Source organism: Mus pahari, chromosome 3 (genome assembly GCF_900095145.1).
Source record: "Mus pahari chromosome 3, PAHARI_EIJ_v1.1, whole genome shotgun sequence".
Lineage (NCBI taxonomy): Eukaryota > Metazoa > Chordata > Mammalia > Rodentia > Muridae > Mus > Mus pahari.
The window spans coordinates 57,167,502-57,179,814 of NC_034592.1; the positions used below are offsets into that span (position 1 = coordinate 57,167,502).

The 12,313-nt window shown below is 43.1% G+C and overlaps 1 protein-coding gene across 1 annotated transcript in view; it reads left to right on the plus strand.

Annotated features, from left to right (window-relative positions):
• LOC110319194 (cytochrome b reductase 1) overlaps window positions 1–11,954 on the plus strand; it is a 22,501-nt gene extending 10,547 nt beyond the window's left edge. Inside the window, exons 2-4 of the mRNA XM_021194652.1 lie at window positions 737–945; window positions 10,530–10,684; window positions 11,461–11,954. Coding sequence (XP_021050311.1) covers window positions 737–945; window positions 10,530–10,684; window positions 11,461–11,764 — 668 coding nt within the window. The 3' untranslated portion in view covers window positions 11,765–11,954. The remainder of the gene's footprint in view (window positions 1–736; window positions 946–10,529; window positions 10,685–11,460) is intronic.
• Window positions 11,955–12,313: the final 359 nt, after the last annotated feature.

The window sequence follows — 12,313 nt, forward strand, 5'->3', positions numbered from 1 at the left end:
TATCTATCTATCTATCATCTATCTATCTATCTATCTATCATCTATCTATCTATCATCTATCTATCTATCTATCTATCATCTATCTATCTATCTATCATCTATCTATCTATCATCTATCTATCTATCTATCTATCTATCATCTATCTATCTATCTACTATCTATCTATCTATCTATCATCTATCTATCATCTAACTATCTATCTATCTATCTATCATCTATCTATCTATCATCTATCTATCTATCTATCTATCTATCATCTATCTATCTATCTATCTATCTACTATCTATCTATCTATCTATCATCTATCTATCTATCTATCTATCTATCTATCTATCTATCTATCTATCTACCTCTACATGAGTGTATATGGGAAACATGGTACCAGGGCCCAACTGTCCAGATTAGAGTACAGCTCCTCTTTTTCTACCATGTGGGTCCTGGGGATTGAACTCAGGTCATCAGGCTTGGTGGCAAGTGCTTTGTCCTTCTGAGCCATCTCACTAAGTCGTGGTGCTAACAGTGGTGTCTACTGGTAAATATGTGCATCCATTTCTTTGGGACCTACACTCAGGGATGAGGTGGCAGCATGGGGGATTGAGAAGGAGCGCAGAGAGAGGGGGAGGCTGGGAGAAGCAGAAGCCAAGGGGTAGCAGTCCTCAGGGAAAAAAAAAAAACTGTCCAGCGGACCAAAAGATTTACTTTGTGTCGATTTTTTAAATACTTTGTTTCCTTAGCCATCATCGTGTACAGACTGCCATGGACTTGGAAGTGCAGCAAGCTCTTGATGAAGTCCATCCACGCCGGGTTAAATGCTGTGGCTGCCATCCTCGCCATCATCTCCGTGGTGGCTGTGTTTGAGTACCACAATGTCCGAAAAGTCCCCCACATGTACAGTCTGCATAGCTGGATTGGACTGACAGCTCTCATACTCTACATCCAACAGGTCAGTGCCTCCCTGACAGCAGATGTTTTCTAAACTTGCTCTTCCATTTGTGTCCGGAATAAATAACTCTTGCCCCAAGGGGACAATGACCCTCAGAATTCACAGCTTAGGAACTTGGGTGTATGAGTTATCATTTTGATACTCATCAGTAGGAAAATTGCTAGCTCCTAACATCTAGACTATCATCATCCAGACATCAGTCCCATGTTCTGAGTCAGCTAGCCTAGGCGGGAGCTGTGTTTCTTTATTCCACTCTCGGTTGCATCTTTATGATAATCTTTTCTAAGTGATAACGCTGGTTTTCTTTTTTTAACCTTTTGTGAGATTTTGAAGGCATAGTGATTATTTTATTTATTATTTGCATGTATTAGTAAGGGGATGCATTCTGAAAACATTGTACTGAAATGAAATTTAATGGCGCGTGATAATTATTCAGCAGTTTGATGTCATAACAGTAAAAATTAATGTTCTGAGTCTTTTAGGCTCTTCACCACGTTGTTGAAAAATCTTCATAAATGGTTTGGATTGAGTGTTCTGCCTTGATAGCACAGTGTCTATTCAACTTCCTGGCTGGGATCATTGTGAACTTTTCTATGGCTGCAAAGTGAGACACTAGGATGGGTACATAGAACCCCAAAACTTATCCTAAAATAAGTGACCCCTTTAAAAAGCAGACCCTTACTAGACATTGACTGTTTTTCTTCTAAATGAATATACCTTTTTTAAAACCTTGAATCATGATACATTTTCAGTAAATAGTGGTTAATCTCTTTGGACAGTCTTCATTATTTAAATCTTTTAGCCATTCTGGAGTTATGGGTTCGGAATGGAAAGGAACCAGGCAGGAGGAAGATGCAGGAGGAAAAAAAAAATCCCGTATTCATGGTGATTTGCCCAATCAGTAAAGCGAATAGCTTGGATTGGATAGCTGAACCTTGCTCAGATCATGTATCCTCAGGGTAATCTCCCTTGGAGTCTTCTTGTAGATCTGAGAGACCCTTTCTTTGTAGTCACCAGCTGGCGAGACTTCTCCTCTTAGGAGTGAGGATTGCAGGAGCTACTGGAGTCCATAGATTGTTGGGGGGGGGGGGGACCTACCTGGCTCACTAGCATCTCTGTAGGGCTTCACTCAGCTCTATGTTCTGTCTTAAAGGTTGGTTCTCTTAGATTTTCCTATGCTAAGGCAGAAAGCAGGATGGAGCCACAGGCTGTGCCATGCCAAGAATTTCCCTTCATCCTTCTGAGGAGATATCTGGTTTTGACTCTGGGATGCAGCGGGAAGGAGTCTTCCTTGATTTACACAGCCATGGCAGAGCTGGGACTCAGGCTCCCACTTGCATTTAGTGTCAATGTTTCCACAACTCCCAGACTGATGACCTAGTTTGTGTGTGAGCACTCTCGGTGCAGGACCATTGAACCCACTGAGGGTAAAAATGAAAATACCCAAGTTCATGGCTTTCTGTAAAGGTCTTCAGACATGCACGCTCTCACTTTACTATTGATCTACTCACACAGATGGCAATAGGCTCTGCCTTGTAGGTTAAGTACGCTGACTCTGTTTCTGAGCGCAGTGGCTGAATGGACAGAACCAGATGCCTTTTCCGAGTCACTTGCTCAGTCAGTAGCCCTGCGTTTTGTGAAATGGCAGATGTGGGTGTCTTCAGTGGCTGTCATTCATTGTTTTTCCTTTACTTCTTGTATCTTATAATAATTTCTTTAGCACACCTGTTTTTGTATAATAGCAGGTTAAGTGAATAAGTAGTACAATGTATACATAGATAAATGAAGATTCTCTCTATTCGATATGGCTTTTAGTCTGGTTTCTCTAAAACTCACACACATGCATACACACACATGCACATACACACACACACACACACACACACACACACACCACAAAACCTTTTTTTCTTTGTTCTGTATCTTAATATGTAGGTTAGAGAGAATTTAGAAGTTAAAAATAACAAAAAGAACCTAGTATGATGGTTTAATTCCAGTACTTGGGAAGCAGAAGCAGGAGCATCTCTGTGAGTTCAAGGTCAACCTAACCCACATAGCTAGTTCTAGGACAGCCAGCACTTCATAGTGAGACCCTACCTCAAGCAAACAACAAAAAGAAGTTAACAAAAGAGAGAATCCTTATTCTAAGTCACAACAAGCCTAACTTGATAAAACACAAAATATGCAACACTCAGAACTCACAGATATGATCACAGACACAAATGACGTTGGGTGAGGGGAGATGATTATATTTAATATGCGGTAATAAGGCCTGGAGATGGTTCACAGGCAGAGTGTGTCCTAAGTATCTATTGCCAAATATAACTACTAAATTTGATCCAAAAAAATAATTGGGAACCATATAAAGATCAATAACAATAGGGGAAAACCCAAAGGTTATATGAAATCCAGGGACTGAAAAGGCATCAGATCTGGAGAGTTTCAGACCTTTGACCTTTAGGAAGTAAATACTTTAAACTATTCTAGTCCACTGGAAAGCTGCAAGCTTTCTTGGCTGTGGACCGATTGTGTGCTACACATGAGGAGGATACATCTGTGATTATGGTTTCTATTACCAACACCTAACAGCAGGTATTAGATTAGCAAGAACACTAAAGATATTTCCATCAAAAGCAGAAGTAAGACATTAATAGTTGCTACCATGTTGTCATCCAGCACTGCTTTAGAGTTCTTAACTAATATACAAGAGGAAGAAAACATATAAATAAGCAAAAACTAACTGTGACTCACTTATCAGCTTGTAGATCACAAAATGTGCGTCTAGAAAACAACAGATGACGAGAAGTAGAGTTTGGAGTGGCAGCTGGATTTAAGAGAGCATCCATAACCTTTGCCTACTCCAGCAATAAACACCTTATAAAAATAGAACCTGCTGGCCGGGCCTGGTGGCACAGGCCTTTAATCCCAGCACTCGGGAGGCAGAGGCAGGCGGATTTCTGAGTTCAAGGCCAGCCTGGTCTACCAAGTGAGTTCCAGGACAGCCAGGGCTATACAGAGAAACCCTGTCTCGAAAAAAAAAAAAAAAAAAAAAAAATAGAACCTGCTGGGGCTCAGGAGATGGCTCAGCCAGTGAAGTGCTTGCTGTGTATGCATTAAGACCAGAGTTCAAATCCCCATGCCTATATGAAAAGCTAGGCACAGTGGAACACTTGAGAGGGGTGTGATATGGACACCTTTCTGAAGCATACTTGCCAGCCAGCCAGGCCAATTAGTAATCTCCAGGTTCAGTCAGGGAGGCTGTCTCCAAAAGTAAGGAGGAGAGTGATAGAAGAAGATACTCAGCATCAGTCTATGGCCTTCGCATTCATGCACATACATGTGCACAGGCCTCTGCATATCCACATGTGCATACATGTGCAAACACACACACACACACACACAGTAGACCCCATTTATTTAAGGGTAAGAAATATTATACCCAAGAATAAAGTGAACAGTAAAAAGCATAGTATCTATAAGCAGAATGTATAAAATACTACATATCACCAGAAAATAGAACATTGTCTCAGTGCTCTATTGCTGTGGAGAGACTCCATGGCCAAGGCAACTCTTGCAGAGGAAAACATTTAGTTGGGGCTGGCTTACAAGTCCAGAGGTTTAGTCCTTTATTGTCATGGAAGGTAACAAACAGACGTGGTGCTGGAGAAGTAGCTGAGAGCTCTACATCTGCCTCAGCAGACAGCAGGAAGAGAGAGACACATGGCCTTGCTTGAGCTTCTGAAACCTCAAAGCTCCCCCCCCCAGTGACACACTTCTTCCAACAAGTCCACACCTCTCAATAGCTCTGGTTTCTTTAAACCTATGGGGACAGTTCTCATTCAGACCACCCCAAACATTATAAAGATACCATGATAATGAAATAGAAAAATTAATGTAGAAATATCTTCCCCTCTTCAATTAATATCTATGTTTAACACAACTTTCAGTTTAAACCTAGTGGGAATCATTAAAATTGTTATGCAAAAGAGAATAAATATCCAAACATAACCAAGAAACTTTTGAGACAAAAGTGAAAGGACACCTTGAGTTATCGGCACATGAGCAAACACAGGTGGGAGAACCCAGGAGGCAGGAAAGTCCGCATGTATACAAGAAATAGTTTATCTTATAAGAACACTTACCTGAGTCTGTGCATTTATACCATATCACATATAGAGAAAAAAATCTAAATTAAGGACCTAAATACAAAACCAAAGCCAAGGAAGGGGTGTGTGTGTGTGTTTGTGTATCTGTGTGTGTGTGTGTGAGCGCACGTGTGTGTGTGTGTGTGTGTGTGTGTGTGTGTGTGTGTGTGTGTGTGTGTGTGTAATCTGTATGGTGTGAGACAGGGGAGGCTAGAAGGTTGATAAGAAATTCAAAAGCCATATGGGGGGAAATGCATATTTACTACACAATCTTTTAAAACGTATGTGATATGAGGCATCAAAGTAAACAGAAGTGACATGAGAACTGTGGCAATTGTCACGTGACGTGTGTCAGTGGGCAAGCAACTCTAAACATTAATAATAAAAAGCCGAGACTGGAGACATGGCTCAGAGGTTAAGAACAATTGGTTGCTCTTGCAGAGGACCCTGGTTCAATTCCCAGCACTGGTACAGTGGCTCACAGCCATCTGTAACTCCTGTTCCAGGGGATCTGATGCCCTCTTGTGACCTCCAAGGGGATCAGGCACTCACATATCAAAAGACATACGTGCAGGCAAAACATTCATACAATAAAAATGAATAAAGAAAAGATAATAATTAAAAAGTCAACCAAATAGAAAAAACGTGGGGCCGTAGAGACAGCTCAGCATACGAGGGTGCTCACTGCCAAGCATGGCCAGCCACGACACAGTGAGTTGGATCCTGTGGTCCTAAGTTTAGAGAGAACTGGCTCCTGTGGGTCAAACGGCACTGTGGCACATGCTTTCGGGAGGACTTGAGCTTGCTTGGGGGAATGCAGCTTGGTTTATCATGATTAAGCTGACTCATTCTGTAGTATTTCTTGAAAAGCTGGAGCCTGGGTTAAGAGCCACTAGAGAGCTAAGACTCTTCAGGTAACTGGTGCAGCGGAAAGCCCTTCTGAGATCTGAGTGTGGAGAGTCAAGTTGTGTTCTGAGTTGCAGCAAAGGGAAAGGATCGTGCTCTGAGCACAAGGTGTGTGTATCAGGACTTACACATTTCACCACTTGCAGTGCGTTGTGAGAAGAGCTTACTAAAAGAGTAAAGGAGGCTAACTCAGCAGGAAGCAAAGCAAAGTAAACAACAGCAACAACAACAACAAAGAAAGGGGGACATTGGTCTGTAAATCCCACATACTCAGGAGCCTGAGGCAGGAGGACCACAAATTCAAAGCCAGTCCCGGTAACTTAGTGAGTCAATGTCTCAAAATGTAGTAAAACAGAGGGGCTGGGGACACAGCTCAAAGCAGATCATTAGCCTTGTGTGTGTGCGGGGGGGCCTAGATAAATCCTCAGTACAGAGGGAGCAGTTTTAACTTCCCAGCGAATACAGAGTCATTTTGAACGCCTGTACTGGGGACCCCACTTGGAGAGCAGAACACCTTGCCCCCCAGAGCCACGGCTTTAGTCTCAGCCTCATTGCTGAGGAAGCCAAGAAAAGAAAATCAGCAAGCAGTGTCCCACGATGGTCTCTGCTTCAGTTCCTGCCTCAGAGTTTCTGTTTGAGGTCCCACCCCAGCTTCCCCCAATAATAGGTAGACTCTAATCCTTAAAGTGTAATAAACTCTTTCTTCCTCAACTTGGTTTTGCTCAGTGTTTTATCACGGCAACAGAAAGTCAGGCTAGGATACCTAGCATGCACAAAGCCTTGGGTTCGATCCCCGGTACCACGTGAATTAGGTATGGTGGTACGTATCAGTGATTCCAGCCCTTGGGAAGTAGAGGCAGTAGAATCAGGAGATCGTTCTCAGCTATGTGAGGAGTTGAAGATCAGTATATTTGGTAGACAGGATGGGTTTTGATCATTCTGGGAGAGTGCTCCGATGATAAAGGAGGGGTGGGGGGGATAAAGGAAATACCACTGAGACCTGAGCCGCAGTCCTGGGGTTAGAAGCTCAGAGCATCTTGGATAAATAGAATAGCCTGTGAGAAGTTTGCCATGCATGACTAACAGGACGGAGGCGAGGCTGCCAGTGGGTATGGAACATGACTGGCAGGTTTCAAGGCATCACTGAAAGAAGTCTAGTGGAAGGGGTTTGCTGGGGTTCAAAGAGACATGTTGGCACAGAGGGGGGTATTAATGGTGAAGGCCGGTGCATAGACACTGATGATATGTAGGGTGTAAAAGCTAGTACATTTGGAAAGAAAGTGATGGAAAGAATGAGAGCCAGTGGGCAGGTAAGAAGGGGAACCCTGGGGGCTGGGATGTGAGGGATGTGTCGTGCCCCTGGGAAGATCTGCAGACACGCTTTGGACAATGTCCATCAGTATCGGGGGTGGGAAGTCAGAAATGAACTTGGCAGGCAAAAAAACGAGGTTGCAGTGGATTGAAGAGGAAGCAGAAAGGCTCCGCCAGGGGCTTTGCACGAGAGGAGCGGAAGCCCATGGGCAGTGTGGGCGGCAGCCATTGAGCACCGCTGCGAGCCGAAGTTGGTGTTTGGAGACTTGGGGAGCATTTGGTGAGGTTTTATTTTTGGTTTTTTGTTTGGTTGGTTGGTTCTTGGTTTTGGTTTTTTGGTTGGTTGGTTGGTTGGTTTGGTTTTTTTGGTTTTTGTTTGGCTTCTGTTTTATATTAGAGAAGCTTGACCATGTAAAAATATCTGATGGCATCAGAAAAGGAGGGTATGTGGAAGACACAATCATCTGAAAGCTGGTCTACAGGAGGCTGGTTGTAAGACAGCTGGAAAGTCAGAGGTGCAAAACCAACTCCACTGTCACTAGAGGGAGGAGCCGAGAGGGAGGAGCCTGCTTTGAGGTTTGCTGGGTGAGCTGGCAGGATCTCTTCAGTGATCGCTGAGGAGAAGGGCGAGAATGGAAGGCTGCTGGTGATGCTGACTGAAGGGCTGAGCCCAATGAAAGAATGTCTGGGGCTTCTGGGACCACTGTTACACGTTGCTCTCCATTTGTAAGGTGGTGAGACTGAGACCGCTAACAGGAAATAAAGACCATCATAAGTTATCACAAATTATGTCTGCACCATTACATTCTGAAACCCTTTCAACAAAGTCAAATGTTCTTTAACTCTTCCCCTGTCCTTTGAAGACGAATTTTCTTTCGTTGACTGACTTCTTTAAAAGCAAAAGTAAGACTTAAATTGCTGAGAGACTCTGTAAGCAAGTGTCTGACTGAAATGCCTACTGAACTCATCGCCTCCTCCAGGATTACAACAGATACATCACTGATTGGTGTGGTGGCCCAGGCCTTTAATCTCAGCACTCTCGAGGCAGAGACAGGCAAATCTCTGAGTTCGAGACCAGCCTGGTCTGCATAGGGAATTCCAGGACATCCAGCTATATAGTGAAACCCTGCGGGGGGGCGGGGGGGGAGGAGGAATGAAAACAAACAAAAATTCAAAAAACAGGCACACATGATAAGTCACAAAAGAAATGAGATAGAGTAAAAATCTTGGGGTGAAAATGGTCAAAAACAAAAATATAAGAACTGTGTATTCCATTGCGAGGCCTCAAAAAAAGATGCAAGGGTGCATTTCAGAAACCACCTTTACAAAATCTCTAGTTTTCACTGAGCTGAGCTGTATTTCCACACAGAAAGCACATCTTAGGCAACGGGAAGTTCGCCTTTTGATACTGCTGGAATCACTGAAGGGATTGTAGGATGGAATTGTGGGAATGTTTTGAAAGACCAAGAGTGAATCCCTGGGCCGTTTCCAACATATTCAGATATCGGAATATTAGGTGAACAGTGAGATACGCCCACAGCCCATCCAAAGCTTTTCGTTCCTTACCAAGGTGAGCTACATGGATTCTAAGGTCTCAGGGCTCTGGACCCCACGCGGGCCTCTGCTCTGGCTTCTCTCTCCTCGCTCCCTCCATGCTGTGCACGAGGAAGGAGGAACAGGTACAACAGTTGTCTCCCCCTCTTTTCTGTTTTTTTAATTTGACTAAACATATAAATTCTAAATCAGTACTTGAAGAAAAAAGTTCAAGTAAATTCAATAAATTCAATAATCTGATAGCAGCTACATTTTCTTGAAGAGAGGAGAATATTTACTGGACAGGAGTCAGAGGCCAAAATAATAGAGTGTAGGGGCAGAACAGACTTCAGCTTATGCAGAAATCCTACTGGCCTCTGTAAGGAAGGATCTCACGACAGACCTAGCTGCTGAGGAAATTAACCCAGACAGCATCTGTTTCTTCCTTGTGTCAGTTTCTCTCTCTGTGTCTTCGGTTTTTGAGACAAGGTCTCTCTGTGTAGCCCTGGTTGTCCTCTGTAAGTTCAGCTTGGCCTTGAACTTACAGAGATCTGACTACCTCTGCCTCCAGGTGCTGGGACAAAGGTAAGGCCACCATGGCTGGCATCAGTTTCTAGCCACATAGCTTTGTGGGCTGACCAGATTGAACTACATGTTCTGTGTTTGGTTTTAGGGGGAAGAAAAAAAAAACCTATTTCCCTTTATACTATTTATAAACAAATAGTAATTTGTTTATTAAGGTATAAATAGGGTATTAAGTATTAAACAAATTAAACCAGATGAATGTATTGAAATGAAAATATCTGCGCATCTCCAAGATACACGGGGGAACAAGGAGTCCCATATATACACTTAAAAATATCAACCGTGTAAACAGGGCACATTCAGTCCTACCACTTGGAAAGTTGAGGTTGAGACAGGATAGAAAGTTTGAGGCCAACCTAAAGGGACCCTGTCTCAAATACACAGAGAGAGAGAGAGACAGAGAGACAGAGACAGAGACACAGAGAGACAGAGACAGACAGAGAAAGAGACAGTTTTGTTATATAGACATATACGCATATGCTTGTGTGGGCATTAGGAACTTCTTTCTAGAAGGTGCGAGGGATTATTATAAATGTTAACTTTGGATGTTGGGACTGGGCATAAAGAAATTTGTTGGGGTGCCAGAGAGATAGCTCAGCAGTTAAGGGCACCAGCTGCTCTTCTAGGGGTCCTGAGTTCAAGTCCCAGCAACCACATGGTGGCTCACAACCATCTCTAATTTGATCTGATGCCCTCTTGTGGCTTGCAGGTGTACATACAGATATACATATAAATAAACAAACAAACAATTCTTTTTGTCGTTTGTTTGTTTGTTTGTTTGTTTGTTTGTTTTTGAGACAGGGTTTCTCTGTAAAGCCCTGGCTGTCCGGGAACTCACTCTGTCTGTAGACCAGGCAGGTCTCGAACTCAGAAATCCACCTGCCTCTGCCTCCCAAGTGCTGGGATTAAAAGCATGTGCCACCACTGCCCAGCTAAATAGTTCTTTAGAATAAAAAAGTTTAAAAAGAAAGAAAAAAATTGCTGTCCATTTTATAACCCTCTGCCTCTTAGGTGCTGGGACTGAAGGCATGTGCCACCGGATTGAGCTAGAGTAATAATTTAAAACTGAAGTTAAATGATAACCATTGTTCTTCTGGTGTTCAGCTTGTTGTAGGCTTTTTCGTCTTTCTGCTTCCATGGGCTCCGCTCTCTCTCCGGGCAATCGTCATGCCCATACATGTGTATTCTGGACTCCTCCTCTTCGGAACAGTGATTGCAACAGTTCTCATGGGAGTGACAGAAAAGCTGTTCTTTGTCCTGTAAGTTTGTAGCCTTCTTTCTCTTAATATGTAAGCTAGAAAAATGTAAAGTAGATATTCACGAGGGAAATATCATATAGATAGCCATTTAAAAAGATTTATTTTTATTTTGTGTGTATAAGCAGTTTTACTTTCATAAGCGGCTGTGTACCCCATGCATGCTGTGCCTTTGGAGGCCAGAAGAGGGCGTTAGATTCTCCTGGCACTGGAATTACAGGCAGTTTTGAGCTGCCGTGTGGGTGCCAGGGAACCAAACTTAGGTCCTCTAGGAGAGCAGCGATGCTCTAAACTGTTGAACCATCTCTCTAGATCTGTAAATAGTTCTTTTAATAATAAAAAAATATAAGGTTTAACTATTTTTAAGGTAATTTTTCATCCCAAACATGTAGCATAATATTACTAAAAGTGTGGTGAAATTATTGGGGTTATGAATTATATATTCATTTTGTGTGTGTGTGTTTTATGCTAATTGTAATTATAGTATGTATACATTTCTGTATCTTTTTTAGATTTTAAGTGATATGAGGTATCTCAAGTGCTATATTCTTTTAATTGAGATCTTTTATTATATATTTAATTGAGATCTTTTATATGATATTCTTATTGAATATCATAGTTTATGATATTCTACAGTGTGAATCATAGTATAACTTCTATGTCTCTTTAATGCCGCGCTTTAAGGACATTTACCTTGAAGCTGCCAGGGTTCACCCTGAGTAGTGGATTCAGTGTATTCTGTGTGCTTATAACCGGATCCACTTTCACTTTCTTCATAGGAAGCACCCTTCGTACCATTCATTCCCTCCAGAAGGTGTTTTTACAAATACCCTGGGCATTCTGATTCTGGTGTTTGGAGCCCTCATCTTTTGGATTGTCACCAGGCCACAATGGAAACGCCCTAGGGAACCAGGCTCTGTCCCTCTCCAGCTAAATGGAGGCAACTCCGATGGAATGGAAGGCGCCATAGCAATAAGCTCCGCCCACAGTATGGACGCAGCCGACGCAGAGTCGAGCAGCGAGGGAGCAGCCCGGAAGAGAACCCTCGGCCTTGCTGACACCGGCCAGAGGTCCACCATGTGAAATGTCGGTGCAGCCATGTACCTTCCCTTCCAAAGCCAGCCCCACAGTTTAGCTTCTCCTACCTAGCCATAGGTGACTTGGGTTCATAGGCCAATGTACACCACGGTCACCAAGGAGGATTTCCTGAGAGTCATTGTGTTGACTGAGGCCTGTGAACTTACCAAATGTAAACGGACATGATCAATATAAATTGTGATTGTTTCTTCTTTCCTCTTGAGGACCCGGGCATTGATGTACCTGCCGGTGGCTTGTCTGATGAACTGGTAGCCCACTTGGCCTCTTGCTATGCCCGGTTAATTCTGGGAGGCCAGTGGTTTCAGAACTAGGTAGAACCTCTCTTAACTTTTAAAATATAACCACAAATACTTGGAGCAGGATTTGGACCGTTGTGCCACATTGATGTTGTGAGAAAAACATGGTGGAGGTGGGGTGGGCGCGTTAGGAAAGTATCTAGTTCTCTCTCCAGCTAATTTGGGTTCACAAAGGCCCTGGCCACGGGAGTATATGTGAGGCTGTTTTGGAGCAGTTGCTTAGTCACAGGCAGCTGAA